General features: G+C 34.8%; 3 protein-coding genes across 11 annotated transcripts; 1 reads left to right on the top strand and 2 right to left on the bottom strand.

Annotated features, from left to right (window-relative positions):
• Positions 1–365: 365 nt before the first annotated feature.
• pigbos1 (PIGB opposite strand 1) lies at positions 366–5,310 on the bottom strand. 3 transcript variants are annotated; one of them, XM_079373783.1, is made up of 2 exons: positions 5,214–5,310; positions 366–645 (listed from the first exon to the last, which is right to left on the bottom strand). In XM_079373783.1, exon 2 carries the CDS (start codon positions 620–622, stop codon positions 422–424), a length of 201 nt encoding a protein of 66 aa, XP_079229909.1. In that variant the 5' UTR covers positions 623–645; positions 5,214–5,310; the 3' UTR covers positions 366–421. The 3 variants fall into 3 exon arrangements, with proteins under 3 accessions (XP_079229909.1, XP_079229907.1, XP_079229908.1); XM_079373781.1 differs by lacking the exon at positions 5,214–5,310 and adding an exon at positions 824–914; XM_079373782.1 differs by lacking the exon at positions 5,214–5,310 and adding an exon at positions 744–871.
• On the top strand, positions 1,249–5,657 carry pigb (phosphatidylinositol glycan anchor biosynthesis, class B; the record flags this gene model as incomplete). The annotated part of the gene is given in 7 exon segments (XM_079374289.1): positions 1,249–1,291; positions 2,440–2,710; positions 3,233–3,297; positions 3,350–3,380; positions 3,382–3,546; positions 5,210–5,390; positions 5,538–5,657. Coding segments are annotated over 7 exon segments (876 nt in total).
• A 148-nt stretch (positions 5,658–5,805) lies between these two features.
• On the bottom strand, positions 5,806–18,797 carry ccpg1 (cell cycle progression 1). Of its 7 annotated transcripts, none has more exons than XM_079373777.1 (12): positions 18,672–18,797; positions 17,352–17,428; positions 16,955–17,039; positions 16,675–16,751; positions 16,374–16,569; positions 14,574–14,657; positions 12,839–13,005; positions 11,867–12,002; positions 11,528–11,625; positions 10,561–10,686; positions 7,804–9,098; positions 5,806–6,786 (listed from the first exon to the last, which is right to left on the bottom strand). In XM_079373777.1, the coding sequence occupies exons 2-12, from the start codon at positions 17,409–17,411 to the stop codon at positions 6,771–6,773; spliced, it is 2,340 nt and encodes a 779-aa protein (XP_079229903.1). In that variant the 5' UTR covers positions 17,412–17,428; positions 18,672–18,797; the 3' UTR covers positions 5,806–6,770. The 7 variants fall into 7 exon arrangements, with proteins under 7 accessions (XP_079229903.1, XP_079229904.1, XP_079229900.1 ...); XM_079373778.1 differs by having other exon boundaries at positions 11,537–11,625; XM_079373774.1 differs by having other exon boundaries at positions 5,806–6,700; positions 11,537–11,625.
• Between the last annotated feature and the right edge of the window lie 33 nt (positions 18,798–18,830).

Below are 18,830 nucleotides of genomic sequence, written 5' to 3'. Positions count from 1 at the left end.
TATTAATTTATTGTTTTTTAAATAATAAAAAACTTACAGATTCTACAAGGATGCAAGTCTAGTAATTTTTCAATGTAATTTAATAATTTTATTATAAAATTCTATTACCATTGCTTATTTCATTATTTTTAAATTTTTATTTGTTTGTAAATGATAAACATCTTACAGGTTCTGAAATTATACAAGCTTAATTCAATAAATTTCGTTTTAAATGTCAAATAATTTTCGCCCCAAATTTATTATTTTACACTATTTTAAAATGATCTTGCAGATTCTAAAAGGAGGGTGCAAGCTTTAATTATTTTATTTTATTTAAAGTAAATGAATAGAATGGTGTAGAATCTTTTTGTTTATTTGCAGTGCTAATTAACACCATTTACAAAGTAGATGAGAATAACAAGCATTTAACACGGAGGCACATTCAGACTCCGTCTTTGGCTGCAGATGCATTTTGCTGTGCTTGTTGGGTAGTTTCCGCTCTCTGTTCCTCTGGGTCTTGATCTGGTGCAGATGGAGGTTTTCTGGGTGGCTCAAATATAGGTCTGTATATATACACACCTCCCACCACTCCAGCCAGAGCAGCAACTGCAATCTGATTAAAGGGAATCCGTCTTCCAAACATGATCTTATGTTATGATCATCCCACTGAAAAGAAAAAAATTAGAAAGAAAAGCTTATGAGTTACTACCAACCGGTTCTGGAGTCATTGCATTTTGTATATCATCAGATATTGTGTTGTATACCTGCTGTTTACAGGTATGAGCGAGGAACGTCATAAGCACTTGTATATCTTAATTTTGTAATGAATATGTCCCCCACTCACCCTGAGATTTTCAGTCGTTTATTAGAACTGAGAGTAGTGTGAGAAGCGTGCAGAACACAAGCAGACAAGGACGAACGGCGACTACGGCAACTCGTGCAGGCCAAATGCGACGTATAAAAAATTTATATTATATAACATATTTTTTCAACATTCAACAAATGGTCATAACCCATTTACACGAATCACGAAACAGATATTAATGAACAAAATTATTATAAACTTTTTATTAGCGTTAAACGTCTATATTTATGACCTCATTACATATTCATGAGGTCGCGCGTGACGTCACCACCCAAACCCGGAAGTAAGCCTTGTTTCCACATTCAATTCACAGAAAAATCTCAGTAAATGCGCCTCAAAATGAACACACACAGTCAGGGTTAAAATACTGAAGTGTAAACCCCATCTAAGTCTCATGTGGAGACATGGAGAAGATTCGAGAGCGCTTCAAGCAGAAGAAGTCCTCGAGTGAACTCAAAACACTGAGACTCTCTTCCTGACATTATTACTCTTATTTTACAGCTGAATGTGCTTTAATGAGGACAAAAGTAGTATTTAGTCATCTTTATATTACACTAACAAAACGTAGAATTAGCATTACTAGTAAGTTGCATGAATATTCAGATTTATTTGTGTAATGTAATATTAGTAAAGATCTTAAGCAAGTTTGTGTATTTATTACTGCATTATTACATTATATTAATCATGAAACAGAAACTTCATGTTTAGGTCATATTTAACCCAAAATCAATAGACATGAGACAATAAATACAAATTGTAAATATAAAGATATATGCAGTATTATTAAAGATATATATAGTTTTAATTTTATTCACACACTTTGGGATTACAGAAATAAAAATATAAATATGGATTGCCCTATTGAGCAAAATACCTAAAGAAACTAATTTGAGTTTTATGAGTGAGTATTGTCAAGATCATCCCAAAAAGACATGGTATTTTAGTTTTATATACTATTATTGTATGTGTAATAATTTTATTCATATATATATATATATATGTGTGTGTGTGTGTGTGTGTGTATATATATATATATAGAATTAATATTTTCAGTTTTCATTTTAGTTTTAATAATTTTTTAATGCACTTTTGTCATTTTTGTTAGTTTTTGTTTTTTAAAATATTTCCATTTAGCTTTTTTTGTTGCAATTTTAGCACTTCTAATATCTAAAGTTTTTTTATCTAATATTAATATATATTTTTATTTTGGCTTCATTTTTAATATGTAAATTAAAAAACTAATATGTGTATATGTATACTGATATATATATATATGTATACTGATATATATATATATATATATATATATATATATATATACACATACACACACACATACACACACAACAATATACTATATATATGTTTCTATAGACGTGTGTTTCTTGCACTGAATTAATGCAGGCTTTTTCAATAATAAAAAAAAAAGCAGTAATGAGAATGTAATGTGAATCACTTTGAGAATAATGAGAATAACCAACTGAAAAGTAAAACATCTGGATGCATTATGATGAAAAAAGAAATAGGTATAGTTGATTTTGTGGTGAAATATGACCCAAGTCGTGTTCTCGACAGTCTTCATGTGATGCTTTTAGAAGCTTTCGGGCTTAGACTGAAGTGTGAAGTTCATGTCTCATCCTCTGTATTTCTGAAGTGGATCCTGGTTCAGTGGAACTTCCTGAAGTTTAATGTGCTGCACAACATGGCAGAGTTTTACGGATCTCATCCATGGCACTGGTACTTCACTCAGGGTCTGCCGGTCGTGATCGGCCCGCACCTTCCTCTCTTCCTGCACGGATGTTCACTGGCCACCAAAAAGCACAGAATCCTGCTAATAACCATCTTATGGACTACAGCTGTTTACAGGTGCACATCTGCATTTAACATACCACATACAGAGAGCATTATATCAGCAACTTTTGCATAGATGACCATGTAAGTATATGCTAGTATACTGTTATAAAGATCTCATTCATTTACAAGCAATCATAATTTCATCTTAATTTTACCTCATAAATATCAGCATCTGCACCACATTGCATATTTGTGCTCAGTTTAGGCCTTTGAATAAAACTGATCTGTTTTTTCCTACATATAATCACTATATTATAATATACAAGCCATAAAACCTGATAGATCAAATATGATACTCACCAAAAACATGTGCGGTCTTTTATATATAAAATATAAAAACATTTTGTCTAAAGCTTGAATAAACTGTTCTATTTCTTGAAGTATTTTTTTTTCTGACTGTTATTTAATATGTTATGCTTTACAGGGTTAATGCACTATGGCATTTATGAAGTACTTCAAAGAATACAGTAATAGTTTTATATGTAGAAAACCAAAAATGTATTTTATTTAGCTCATTAAATATGTTTTTTGCAGTTTGCTCGCACACAAGGAGTTCCGGTTTGTTTATCCAGTGCTGCCGTTCTGTATGATATTTAGCGGTGAGTGTCTGAACATTTAGTGTTCTGAAGATCTTCATGCTCTTGCTGACAGGTATGTCTCTAGCGAAGCTGCAAGCGTGCTGCCCTGCTGCTCTTCAATCTGATTCCTGCGTTATATACGGGTTTGATTCACCAGCGTGGGTCTCTGGACGTCATGCATGACCTGCGGGAACTATGTGACCCCAGCGACTCTCAGAGCTCACCTGAGCTGCTGTTCCTCATGCCCTGTCACTCCACACCGCTCTACAGGTAACCTTCTACATCTAAAACTATTACTGTATTCTTTGAAGTACTTCATAAATACCATAATGCATTAACCCTGTAAAGCATAACATATTAAATAACAGTCAGAAAAAAAAGCTTTTATGAAATGGAACACTTTAGACAAAGTATTATTTAACCCCTTAAGTGTCATCTTTTTGAACATAGACGTGAAAGTGCACTATCCAGATTAAATTGTTATAATTCATGAACGCTTTGGAATACAGATCTAAGGTTGCTTTTTTTTTTAAAGACAATCTGCAGATTACTACAGAAGTGGAATCATTCAAAATATTAAAGTTTCAAAAAAGGTTAGGTTAGGATCAAAATATTAAAGTATCAAAAAGTTATAGCAGTTTGAATTTACTGTAAAGAAAATGCACTGTACCATTTTTTTATTTTATATAAAATAAATGTACAAAATATTTTAGAATCCAAAATTGCTATAAAATTAAAGCCTTGTATCTATATAAGTTATGTTCCAAATTTGAAGTTGATATAAAAAAAAAATTGAGAAAAAAAATACCATTTCCATGGTAACGCAATTTAAAAATGGAATTCTGAGCTTTCAAATGATGTATCATTTATGACGATTACTAAAATATGTGATGGAGAAAAAAGACATGAAAAAAAGAGCACCACTGGGCCAACCTGTGAGCTGGTGACACTTTTTAAAAATGTCATGAGAAAACAAGACTGCACGTGTTTTATTGCGAGTATCATATTTGATCTATCAGGCTTTGATGTCTTGTAGTGATAATATGTAGGAAAAACAGATCAGTTTTATTCAAAGGCCCAAACTGAACAAAAATATGCAATGTGGTGCAGATGCTGCTATTTATGAGGTAAAATTAAGATAAAATTATGATTGCTTGTAAATTGTAATGAGATCTTTATAACAGTATAGCAGATACTTGCATAAAATTATTAAAATATCAGTTGTCACTCTATATCTCCAAAAATATGGCTATTTAAGATGAGATTTAAATGCTTAGTGCACTATAATGCATTATAAAGGTATTCATAATGTATAATGCATTATATCTTTTCATAAATAATTTTATCCAAAGTTAATACTTGCAGATTCTTTGCTACATCTGAAATTGGTTGTTTGTCATGTGTTTCAATGCATGATACTTTCTAAAGGCGTGAATTATCATGTATTATAACTGTATGCATTAAATGCAATCGTATGCATTACAAATGCATTAAATATGAAGGCTTCAAGTGAAGTGGTACCACAGCTCTGTAGTTTCCAAACATATAATGCAATGCAATTATTGAGAGATGAATAAACAAACATTCCTCAAAAGCCTGATGAGCAGATTTGAGACTCACTGATTTGTCTAAAAAAATTATTGATGGAGAATCAAGTAAAGCGGAGCTGCTTCAGTCCAGCAAGTGTTCATCTGGAAATATTAGTACGGTTATTCTTATGTTTACTTGATAAAGATTTGACGGTAAAAAGACCTGTGAAGCACGAGCTGCAGGTGGACATTTGTACAATTACACTAAAAGAGCTTTTACTTGCTAATCACTCAGACGACAGAAAGCATGGAGTAGATTGTGTGACAGATTTATCAGCAGTTTTGTTAATGTTAGAGGCTTTAGAAATGTGCAATAAAAGGCTTGTTCTATTTATGTTTTGCAGTCACCTGCACTGTCCCCTCAAACTGCGGTTCCTGGAGTGTCCACCAGATCTCACGAGAAATAAGGAGTATGTGGACGAAGCAGACGTGTTCTTCTCCAACCCTCTTCACTGGCTCCAAACATCCTTCCCATCTCAGTCCACGCTACCTTCACATATAGTGCTGTTCGACGCCCTGGAGAAGGTAGAAGAGCCAAAACAATGAAGTGCAGTCAAATCACATCACTAAATGTTTACAATCACTGACCAAAACCTAGATGCTACTTGCCTGCAAAAGTTGCCACAGCAAAATTCAAAAATCATATACCGAGTTTGTTTCTTTCTCTTTCAGGAGATTTCATCATTCCTGGAGGAAAAAAGATTCGCCAAACAAGCTGAAATATTCCACACACACTTTCCTGAAGGTCGAGTGGGAAGGAACATATTAATATACACGAGAGGATCTAATTAAATTAAGACTAATTAAAGTTTTGTTTTTTTTGAACTGATTGCAAACTTATATAAAGAGATTTGTTTTGTTACACTGTCTCTTTCATTTCACACTCCAGGGTAAGATCAGATCTCTTTCTGCTCAAAGCAAGAGGACGATCATCAAGGAAGCAGTGAAAGACTTTTATTCTAAAGTTTTAAGTGCAACATTAAGCAGTTTAAGTGCATTTGTGTTCAATTACATTACAGCCATTTCCAAACAAGGAATGTAATTTAGCCGATAACCACACAGACAAGAAAAAGAGGGGAAAGTAGTGCAGATTGAAACCTTAAATAATAGCTTCTACTGATTTGCATGTTCAAATAAAACTGGAGACGTACGGCAGAAACCAGATTACTTCAAAGTGAACTTTATAATTAAGAGCAGTTTTCATTATCCTTCCAACTTTTGAGATGAAAATAATTTCAATATAATGCATTTTATTGTTTTTTTGGTCCTAAGCAAAATTAAACATACATTTTGTTCTGATCTAGTTTTTTTTGTTTAGAAAACAATAATTAAAACGCAACAAAACAAGTAATCCAAAATAACTTGCACATTTGTTATAATCATTTCCAATACCTTTTTCCATAACTTCAGGGAATGGGAATATAAACGTGCTTCAAAAATACCTAATTAATTCTAAGCTGCTTAAAATTGCAGAAAGAGAAACACACTAGAAATCATTCAACCAGCATTCGAACATTTACACTGTGCAAAAAAAAAAAAACAGGAAAAGTGAACCCAAAGCTTTCTTGAACCTTCTTCAAGACAAAACTAGTGCAAAACAAACAAAACAGGAGCAATCTTGAGAAGAACTGAAATGTTTCTTCTAATATTTGGGATCGAAGGGCATGGGACCCAGCTCTATTTTGACATCTGTGAACTGTCGGTTGGGGTCGCGTCCAGATTGGCTCCATTTCTTGGCTCTCTGAGGGCGAGGACGAAGCTGCTGACGATTCCTCTGCTGCCGCTGGCAGTGACGCCATGCCTTGCCCTTCGACCCCGGCCCTTCAAAGGGTCGACTGCAAATTTACAAACAGGACAGTGTTTAGGGTTTGCCACAAAGCCTCATGCGTGGTGTACATGCAGACTCTACTGTTTCTCAGACCTACAGACAGAGAAGCAACAGAGACAGAGAAGGTTATGAACATGCAACCTGAGTGTAAATGATTACAGACATTACTGACCAGTCCTAGCTCAGCAACTGCTGACATAAGTCATGCTATCAGACAAGCTTATGCATTTTAATACAAGTCTATGTCTACATACAAACCTTTATGAATGATTTGTGTTTTAATAGTTTTGAACAGAATTTATCTCAAAAATACAATAAATGTTGCTGACATATGGTATCTATGGAGGACATACAGTATTTTTTCCAAATGATTTTTTATCAAATATACATCCTTACATTCAAGCTTTTACATGTTAATACAAGTATATATTTCCACATAAATATATATATATGAATGATTTGTGTTTTAATAGTTTTGAACTGAATTTGACATTTAAATTTTCTCAAAATACAATAAATGTACTCTTACAGTAGCAAGACATGGTTTTCATAGAGGACACAAACAGTATTTTCCAAATTACTTAGATGTTGTTTTCAAATGCTTGTGGCAGTGTTGTTATAATTAACAAAAACTACAACTATTTAAAATCATTTTCAGTCATTAAAATAAAGCTGAAATGAAATCAAATATAAATGTTAGATGAAAAACTAAACTTAAAAAGCTTAAACAAAAGTTTGACATTTTGCCATGTCAAAGAAATTGAAGAAATACATTTACTAAAAATAAAACTAATTGATAAAATAAAAAATTAAATAGAAATATATAAAATAATTATATTTAATTTTAATTTTAAAAATATGAAGAAAAAAAACAAATAACAAGCACGTAAAATTACATAATTAAAATTAAAACATAAAATATAAAAATAAATGCTTTAAAAAAAACAATGTCTTTATAAAATGAATTAAGCACGCAATGTTAAACGGAGGCGGGGCTTAACGAATTGTCAATCCCTGATGGATAAAATCAAGTCAAGTAAATTATGGAAGTAAAACAGGCTCATGTTGAGTCTCCAAATAAGATAATTTCAACACCACAAAACATCTTACCTCGGCCCAAAGTATTTTAAATATGTATCTCCAAATATGTGGCGGTATATGTAATCATCCAGATCCTCAAACACGTCGTCGCTGAGGCTGTGATATTCGTCCATTTCCTCGAGGTAATCCTCAACGCCGCTGACGAAGTCCGTAAACAGCATCTGGTCGTGAATGAAGACGCCGTTATGGAAGAATTTATCGATGAAGCTCTCCAGCTCCCTCCAGTGGTGGAAATGCCCCACTTCTTTCTGCAAATAGCTACGTAGGAGCTCGTTAAACTCGTCTGCGCGGATGGGATCCATGGCCTTGTTGAACAGACTCATGGACTCCTGATAGGCGCAGTCGAACACTCCAGAACAGCCTTTGGGCGGCGCTTTCTGCCTCTGAGCGCCGGGTTTGCGCGTGGTGTGATCGGCGTGAAAGGAGTCGAAGGTTGATTTGCGAGGATGTCGGTGTAAAGGTTTCTGCGGCTGCCAGTCTTCGGCACGCTTGTTCCCTTGCTCCTGCTGGAACGGGTGACGCTCGGGTTTGGCGTCGTGAAATCTCTTTTGATGATTGAAGACATTCGAAGCTGAGTTTTTAAAATGCCTAAATGTTGATTTAACAGAGTCGGAAAACTTCCGGAGGTTTTCCTTCACCGCCTCTTTGGCTTTCTTGATCTGCTCCTTGTGATGGTGCACAAACTCCTTAGTGGAGTTCTTCACAGCGTCGAAGGTTTCCTTCACTTTTCCCAGCATCCCGTCTTTGGGAATCTTGGTCTTCACATCCCGGTCGCCCTTCGCTCTCTCCTCCTTCGATTCCACATACAGTCTCTCCCAAAGATCGGAGCGCTGCTGCTCAAACTTCAGCTTATTCTCAAGCTCCTGAAGTCGCGTCTGCATTTCTTCGGTTTCAGGATCCGTCTTGCCTTCGATGTCTTCCTCCTTTCTAATTTCCTCCAGTTCCTCCTTCAGCTTGTCGGTCACCTTGCGCTCTTTATTGAGCTCCTTCCGCAGCTCCTGGGCTTCGGCCATCAGCGCTTCTCTTTGGGTCATGAAGCTGCGCACTTTCTGTTTCTCCTCCTGTAAGTGGCCCTTCAGTCGCTGGTTCTCAGACATGATGGTGTCGGCCCCGGCTCCTCGCTCCTCCAGCTCTCGTATCTGTCCCCGTAGATGCCGCAGCTCCTCCTGAAGGGCCGACAGAGACGCCTCTTCTCGCTCCAGAGAGACTTTAAGGTGCTGGTTCTCCGTGGTCAGGTCGTTCTGCCGAGACTCCATTTTGCTTTTGGTTTGCGTCAGTTGCACGTATAAATCTTGTCTTTGGGCCTGTGTTTTCGAACAGAAAGTCAAACCGTTAACGTGGCCAGTTCACATGCAACTTCAACCATCCACCTTATTTTTGAATGCAGAAGTAAGTTCAGAGATGCAAACAGCTAAGGCGGGAAAAAAGGTGAGAACATTGCACGGATCGGGGGCATGCTCCACACGGAATTTCTTTTTGCTTTAAGACATTTGCTTTACATGCTCATTTGTAGTTACTTTAAGGTATTTTTAAAAATGTTTTTTTATTACCTTACATGTGACCCTGGACTACAAAACCACATAAGGGTAAATTTTTCGACATTGAGATTTATACATCATCTGAAATATTTGGCTGAGATACAACTATTTGAAAATCTGAGGGTGCAAAACATCAAAATATTGAGAAAATCACCTTTAAAGTCCTTGGCAATGCATATTACAAATCAAAAATTAAGTTTTGATATATTTACAGTAGGAAATTCACAAAATATCTTCATGGAACATGATCTTTACTTAATATCCTAATGATTTTTGGCATAAAAGAAAGATGGATAATTTTGACCCATACAATATATTTTTGGCTATTGCTACAAATATATCCCAGCGACTTAAGACTGGTTTCGTGGTCCAGGGCCACATATGTCCAAAACTGTAAAGAAAAATTTACACACATCTTGTTGCAACATTTTACAAAAATCAAGATTGAATATATTTGGTCAAAATCCCATGTTTTAAAAGATGAAGTGCTATGCAGGCTATTAAAGACAATATTGGCTGATTAGACGGCAACGCTGACCTAAAATGCCCCCCCCCCCCACCCCATAAACCACTTTCTCATTGGATCTAAGCAAATCTCATAGGTGACCTATTTTCATCTCAAAAAGGTGAGTTGTCACTGAAAGGTGAGGAGTTTGCATCTGAAGTTATTTTCTTATATGTTCATAACTTCCGATTCATTAGCTGCTTTAGATAAATAACTAAAAATATAACATGAAAATAACAAAGCAGCATAATGTACAACGTGCAAGTGAAATAACCAGAAGCTGCACATTGTATCAAATTGTATCTACACTTATCATTAAAAATAAGGGGAATACAACCAGCAGAGTTATTAAAGTTGACTAAACCTAAAACCATAAAAACATTTTTATTACTCGAAATAAAATAAATATTTTTCAGCAGTTTGTCCAAGCAACACATTTTCATATAGTTTTAATTACAATTAATACAAATTAATTTAAATAATTAAAATAAAAACCTAATAAAATTGACAAAAACACTTAATGACTAAAACTTTACATAAAATTTAAATGAAAACAGAATGTGCACCAATTCTAAATATATTTAAAAAAAAAAAAAATAGATACTATAAACTACTATCAGTAAAAATTTGTGAATTTTGTTGAATTTTGCAGCTATACTTTGTTTTTAGTTTCCCCCAAAACATGAGAGATTTTGGGAGTAAACAATAATGCAGTCAGGTTACCTGTAACTCTTCCTGTTTGACTCTGAGATGCTGGTTTTCTTTAGTTATCTTATCCATGACGTTCATGAGGGACATCACCATGTCTTGCTTTTCCTCTAGGTCTTCCCTGAGATTCCCAACCACTTCCTAAACGCATGGAGACTGCCGTGAGAATGATGCCCATGAAGAGCTACTCTGCTGTTCAAAGTTTGGAGTCAGTAAGATTTGTTTATGTTTTTGAAAGAAGTCACTAAGGCTGCATTTATTTGATCAAAAATACAGTAAAAATTTTTAAATATTATTACACTATAAAATCACTATTTTCTATGTGAATATATTGTAAAATGTAATTTATTCCTGTGATCAAAGCTGTATTTTCAGCATCATTACTCCAGTCTTCAGTGTCACATGAAAAAACTGCCCAATATTTTCGTGGAAACGGTGATACATTTGATTTTTCAGGATTCTTTGATGAATAGAAAGTTCAAAAGAAAAGCATTTATTTGAAACAGAAATCTTTTGTAACATTATAAATGTCACTTTTGATCAATTTTAAGCATCCTTGCATATAATTCATCATCAAAATCATTTCCTAAAGCAACATAAAACTAGGTAAGATTTAGAAAAATGTAATAATTAGGAAAAAAAGACATTCATTAAATACTGAGCCAGGGAATGTAAAGACGCCCAATAACAACAATACAGCAAAAGTGATTTAAATGTATCAGTGGAAGGATAAACGAGAACAAAAATAAGCACAAAATCATAGCATCTAAAGCTGAATTTGAGAGAAAATGATCAGCAACTACAATTAAAAAGCTGGACAATAAAAGCTGAAACAAAGTTCACCAATTAAAAAACCAAAAAGCACAGAGAGCTAGAAAACTGGATTCACACTTTAGTTGAATGCTCATTTTATCCCTGTGTGAATCCAAGCAACCAAGCATTTATATCCGCAGTAAAGCTCAGTGAGCGGTTTGTGACAGACCTTACTTACAACATCCAGCTCTCTCTTACACGGCGCTTCCAGCTCATTCATGCGACTCTTTTCCACGATCTTCTGCCTCTCCTGAATCTGCACTGTGCCTGGAACACACACACACACAAACACACACATTCTGGATGTGCAGTTTCCTATCTGATAACAGAGAAAACACACGCATGTGACCATTTGTGTACAGCATATGTTTTCTGTACATACTTTTATTTTAGGAAGTGCTATATAAATAAAGCTTTATTTACTTACACAGTAATAATTGTAAGGATACTCATCCAAAAATTTAATTATTTAATAAGAAGAGCATGTCAATAAGAAGTTCCTGCTCACCGTAGAAGTGTCCGAAGCCCATGCTGATGGCGATGAGCAGCGCTAGTAAAATGCATTTGTTCAGGGTGCCGCTGACGGGACCCTGATCCTGCCGAGCAGCGCGGCCCTCCAGATGAGCTCCTATCTCCTCAACCACCTGATGTAGAAACACACGCGCAGGATTTCAGAACATGCACAATTATTGCTGGTGTTGCGATAGCTGGATAGCTGGAGGGTTTCATATTTTGGTTGCATCAGAAAGATTCATTGTAAACAAATCAGTAATGTAATTTTTAATTATATTTATTGGTATTATCATTATATCTTTGAATAAATCTATTTACATTAAAAACGTGCAGTACACTAAAATATGTTTAACATCATTTCAATAAATAACCAAGGTGTAAATAAGCTTATTACAGTTAACTAAAACTAAAATCATAAATAGGATTTTTGTCATTTGATAAAATTAAATCAAATAAAGGTAGCTAAGGAATATTTCTCATTTTCATTTAGTTTCACTTGATGCATTAATATAACTAAAGCTCTTTCTCTCTCTATATAATATATATAATATATATATATATATATATATATATATATATATATATACACACACACATCAATTGTTTTAGACAACAAAAATTAAATATGGCAAAAAATTTAACAATTTTACTAAAATGGAATTAAACCTTAACTAAAAAGATTCACCTAAACTAAGCTAAAAACTACAATTACAATTTACAAAAAATATTTATAAAAACAATTATTATATCTAGATTTGAAATTTTTAGAATTTAATTTATTTTCCAGTGAAAGCATGTTTATGAATTTATATTATTAGTTGTATAGCATAGTTGTATAATTTCCAGCTATTGTTGCAAATTCAAATGACTTAAGTATTTGTTTGATATAAAAAATAAATTTAAAAAACATCTCATATTTGTCTGATTTGTAGACGCTGGAGTGATGAGTTGTTTTGAGAAGCAGCACCTCCTCCTGTCTCCTGTGGGGCTCCTGGGGGTCTCCAGGCTCTGAGCCGGCGGTGCTCCTCCTCACTCTGCGCCTCCTCACCACAGGACTGGCCTTCACCTCACCTTCCTCATCCTCACTACTGCTGTTACTGCTGTCTCGCTGCACAGGCTGATCCGCCGGGAAAACTGAATAAAAACACATGCAACCCAGAGGAATTAATATACACACACACACACACACACACACACACATACAGGGTGATGACGTCACATAGACATCTGCTGCTTTTAGATGAAGCCAATTATAATTACCACCGTTGTGAAATAAATAAATAAAAACAGTAGTAAACAGCAATAACAATAACAAAAATAGCAATAAATAAATTAATAGCAATGTGTAAATGAATGGATAGACAACAAGTAAATGAATACATAAGTAGCAATAAGTGAACCAATAAATAGCAATAAGTTAATAAAAATACATCACAATATTTAATAAAAAATAAATAGCCGTAGATAGTTACACAGACAGACAGACAGACAGGATTGAACTATAAGGGTTGTGTTGCCAAGGCTTAGTTTTCAAGACATTATTTAGTCCCTTTACAAAGCCAACTTCATCACAGGGACTCACAAAAAGATCTGCAATGTAGGTTAGTGAGGTTTTACTTACTTTTAGGTACCAAACAGCAAAACCAGCACACACACACACGCACACGCTTACAGAACACATTTCACATACCATGATGCAACACAGGAAAACAGACCTGTTTACACAAGTGTAACAAGCTAATCGACTAAACCAGCACATGACTGCTCCAAAAACACAGCTACAGGCCTAAAGCTTTGTGAATGTCTGCTTTGTATTCTCTGTTAAGCTACTGTGTCAGCGCTAAGGGATATACTTCATACAGAGAGAGGAAATGACTTAAGCATACTGGAAACACACCTGAAGGAACTGAGATCCTATAATCACAAATGAATATCAAATAGGTCAATATAGGTGTGTGTATATATATATATATATATATAGTGTATATATTACACTTGAGGTTAAGGGTCACTCAAATTGAGAGTGTCAAACTGTCAAATAAACCAAATTTCAGAAAGTTACCTGGCTCAAATGATGAAAGCCAACATATTAAAAACCTCTATTATAATTAAATTAAGATACCAAAAGAAAAGTTTGCTAAGAACTAAAATATAAAAACAATTTTTGAACTCTCACCACTGGCATACAGGCTAATGCAAGAAAGATTGCTACATATTTTATTAGAGACCTATCAATATCCATGTAAAAATGACATGATGCTGCCATCTTTCTAACACAATCTGGCTCCAAATCTCAGGTGAAAACTGTCATTTTTACTCCTCTCTACAAATAAGTGGATTATTCAGTAAATATTTTCACCTTCCTTCTTCAGATAAAAATATGAACAAAATCAAAAAGCAGGCACCTCTGGTTGAGTTGACAGAATTACCCAACACTAGTTAGCTCATAGTCTAGTCGAGATGTGGATTTACGACACATTTGATAGCACCCACGAATGTAGGTCAAACAAACACATCATCGTGGCTTTTTCACACACTTTACACGTGTTATTTCCTCTCACAGCCATTGGCTAGGCGTTTCATCAGCCAGGTTAATGTGGCACAAACTATTTTGGCCACATCGCTCACAAACACACTGGCGCTCCTCAGAGCTTTATCAGCATGCTGATCACAACAACACGCTCACACTCCCGTCAGAGCACCTGAGAGAGAGAGAGAGCTGTGCAGATGGCTGCCATATTCCCACAGCGTCCTGGAAAATCCCCATCTGCTCCAACACCAGTCTGCTGCCGCTCCGGGAGAGAGAGACCAACATGACTCTGTGTGTTATCAGGGCCAATGTCATGAAAACTGATTCAAATGTGTGGGTCATATTCAACAGCAAAATCAAAAGATATTATATTTTATAATAAAAAAAAAGCATGCCTATTTAGGACAATTAAGATATTTTCCTATTTTTTTTTTCAATAAAAGTATATTATTATTATTATTATTAATTATATGTAGACATGTATGGCAACTTATTTTTGCCACAGAATAAAAAAAAAAACCAAAAAGGTAATTGCAACTTTTTATCTCACAATTCTGACTTTCTGAGAATTGCGAGATATAAACAGAAATCATAAGAAAAGTCTGAATTGTGAGACATAATTGCGAGAAAAAGTTTATATCTCACAATTCTGACTTTTCTTCTCAGAATTATGAATTTGCAAGTTAACATCTGACACTGACTATTTTTTCTCAGAATTGCAAATTTATATCCATAATGATATATAATCCATATATTATATCTCGTAATATCTTGCAAAAAGTCCAACCTGCTACTGTGCTGTAACATGGCAATGCTGGTAAAATGACGCTACCCTCTCGTGATGCTATGCTCTGCTCTCGTGCTCTGATAATAATAGCTTTGTAGGACTGTACATTATCTGGAGAATTAGTCGTAAAAAAACAAAAAGTTACATCTGATTCTGTTGCATTGAACTGAACAAAAATAATAAATTGATATTTAATATTAATATATTTTCTTGTCCAATTTTATTGTGTTGCTTTCAGTAAAACTGTGGTTATTTATTGACTTGTGTTTTTTAAATTCAATATAATTAAAATTATTGAGTTAAATTAAAAAGTCTTACAAAATAATTACAAAGCATTTTCGGTGCAGCCAGAAATTTTGTTTCGGTTTCATAAAATGAAAGTTTTAGGAAATTCTGAAACTTTCCCAACACCCTCCCCAAACTGCCTGGGAATTCACCTAGTATTTTCAGGCATATTGCAAATGGCAGATGGGTGACAGATGTTAGAGGTCACATATGTATTAGCACCTTCGAGTTCAACCTCCTCTTTCCAACTTCGGAAACTTTGAAAATCGTAATGTGCATTAAAGCGATTTTTGCTCTGGAAAAAATAAATGTATTGTGCCATTTTAAATTTCTTGCTCTCCTTTTCACTTATTGACAAATATATGTGTAATCGATGCATATTTTCTCTTTCTCGCACTACCAAAGAGAATCATGGAAAGTGTAGTTTTGTCACACAACCGCTTGATACTATTTTTTTATTTTTTTTATAAAAATTGTGTTTTTTTTATTTAGATATCATTAATAATAATCATGATTATTAATTGCTACATAACTGCTTGAGGATAAAAGAACACAATGCCATATTCTGAAAAACGCTACACATATTATATTTATTTAAATATATCGCAGACTTTGCGATTTGATAACTGCACTAAGCTTTATTGTGATTTTGTGTTATATTTGGATTGATCACATAGCCCTAGTTTTGCACGCTATCTTTCTCAGCAACAAACAAAATGAATACAAACCAAACTCTGCCATCAACATTCATAATTAAAACGCAACTGTGATCAATACCAAATAACTTGCAACATGATTCTTTTCTTTAATTCGTAAAGTCAGACTTTAAAAAAAAAATCCCACGGCTGATTACGATATTGGAGTTGTGTTAATATGCATGAAAACATGTTTTCCACTCACTCGTCTCCGACTCTCTAAACGTGTACTGGCTGCTCGACGAGCTTCCAAGATAGAGCTCCTCACTTCCTGCTTCCTCCGCCTCCTTAGCAACAGGCTCCTCCCACGAGTCAGTCTCCGCCTCCCGAGAGTCCGCCAGCATGATGATGTCAGAGTTCTCGCTGGAGGAGCAAAGGATCACATGTTCTTCTCCACCCGCCTGCAAGAAAACATAAATGCCACTTCTTTAAGCCGGATTACTGGAGAATTCCTCTCTGCAGAACAATAATGCATGCTAGGACATCATTTTCAGGTTTAATCGCACCTCTCGGGCCGGTTCCGCCTCCGCCGTCACCTCACCTCTCAGTGAAGACTCACCCAAACTCTCCTCACCCCGCTTGGCTGAAAAAACAAGCTCGAATATTTCAAACTTGTTTGACCACTTCTGGATTTACACATTACACTCATCCTTTTGCGTTTGTGAGCTGACACACATGATTAACCACACACTAATGCTGCATTCTACATGAGCAGTACTCATTCAATCCATGCCACAAAACAACATAAATATGTTTGTCTTTATTCATCGTGAATGACATCCTCACCATCAGGTACAAGCGGAGCGCAGCTATCCGCTCCATCCTCACACTCTCCGGCGTTATCCGGCCCCAGCGTCTCAATATCAGAACCCTGTAACACACACACACACACACACACACACACACACACACACTTACACTATGACTTTTAAAAGAAAGTTTCAGTTAAAAAAACAGCTTTATTAGTTTCAGAGCATGGATTAAAAAATAGCAGCAGTGATATTAAAGTGAAAATGTTAACTTTTATATTTATAGTTTTATATTTCTATACATTGTGTGTGTGTGTGTGTGTAGATAGATAGATAGATAGATAGATAGATAGATAGATAGTGTAAAAGAATAACTCTCAAAAAGCATTTTTCAGATTGCAGGTAAACATTCCAAGCAATAAAACATGATTCACCTCATTACTAATGACTGTCCATCCGCAGGACGACTCCGTGTCACTGGAGCTGTCGGACATCGCTCAACCAGAAATAACTACACAACAGAACCACATGGACTGTTATTTACACAAAAACACACATTTGACTATGCAAACTGGGTTATTTCAAGTCTCATCAGTGTTGTTGTCCTCTGACATCCAAATGAACGCTCATTTATGGGATGGAAATGTCAGGTTGACCCTGTCGCTGGTAAATGATTATTCTGCGTTTGCAGAAGCCGTGAGAATAGAGGTGTTATTAAACAAGAAGGATTACAGGAACAAATAAAGAAACTACTGGTGTATCTTCATGCAAAACCTTTTTAAACGCATAAAGTATTGCATTTTCACGATGCAAGAGTTCATGAAAAGTCTGTAACAACATGCAGGATTGGCTGAATAAATAATGCCAGAACTCTCATTCGAGGTGAACTATTTCATTAAAAACCACAGATCTGAGTCAAAACTACCATCTGAATGTTTCACTGGTTTGTTTCTCAGGAAGAGGATGCAAAAATAACACACTCTGGTTTGTTAACCATCCAAAAAAGCAGAAGAACAGAGCCATTACACACATATATCATCATCCAAACAAAACCACTGAACGCGGAAACACTTCAACAGATCTTAACGAGTGCAAAAGCATCCGATTCATGATATTTAGGTGCTTTTTAGTGTTAAAACCACAAAGGAGTGCTAGAAGGTCCATGGAAATGTGAAAAAATTAAATGAAGAAATATATAAGATTAAATTTGATTAAAATAAGTAAATGTATATTTAAATTAATAATAAAAATTTAATTAAAATAAATAATATATTAAACAAATAAAAATATAATAAAATTAAATTAGTTTTAAATAAATAAATGGCTAAAAATTAAATAAAAAATGTTATTTAAATAAATAATACATCTAACAGTACATTTTAGGATAATCAGAAGATAATCATATTTAGGAATCTAAAATCTAAAAAATGTTACAGGTTGATGGATGATGCAAAAACTGTTATAATAAAAAATTTAATAGATACTACATAAACACGACAACTGTGAGCGATTACTATTGCAGAATACATATTTTTTCATCTTATTCTAACAAATAAAATCGAGGCAGGAGACTCCCATAATCTATAATTAGATTTATAAAGTCCTAAACTCAACAACTGAACTGTTTACTTTAGAGATTAACAGACAAAATGACCAACACTGACTCTAACTAACACAGCAGCAGTCTCTTTAGTCCGTCAGTCCTGCTAAAGATGGCTTTAAACTGCATTAGGTGAGTTATATGTTGTTCTTACCTGTTTTAGAGGTAAATTGCAGCGGGAGAAAGGAAGAAAGCAAACGTCCTCTACCATTAAAATATCATGCCTCTTCGGCTGAGCCAAAACATCAACACAACACGGCGGCGGCTGCCGAGAGGAAGATGCATGGGAGTTGTAGTTCTACACGTAATCATC

This window comes from Barbus barbus (assembly GCF_936440315.1).
Source record: "Barbus barbus genome assembly, chromosome: 23".
Taxonomy (NCBI): Eukaryota; Metazoa; Chordata; class Actinopteri; order Cypriniformes; family Cyprinidae; genus Barbus; species Barbus barbus.
The sequence above is the reverse complement of the archived record's forward strand: the minus strand, read 5'-3'. Positions and strand labels throughout refer to the sequence as shown.

Bases quoted from the DNA above. Each gene is read 5' to 3' on its own strand.
- pigbos1 (XM_079373783.1), bottom strand. From the start codon at position 622: ATGTTTGGAAGACGGATTCCCTTTAATCAGATTGCAGTTGCTGCTCTG.
- ccpg1 (XM_079373774.1), bottom strand. From the start codon at position 17,411: ATGTCCGACAGCTCCAGTGACACGGAGTCGTCCTGCGGATGGACAGTC. The intron at 13,006-14,573 runs GTGCTCTGACGG...GTTTTTATTCAG, and splicing joins CAGCTCTCTCTCTCTCTCAG to TTTTCCCGGCGGATCAGCCT. The intron at 6,701-7,803 runs GTAAGATGTTTT...GTAAATTTGCAG, and splicing joins TTAAAATACTTTGGGCCGAG to TCGACCCTTTGAAGGGCCGG.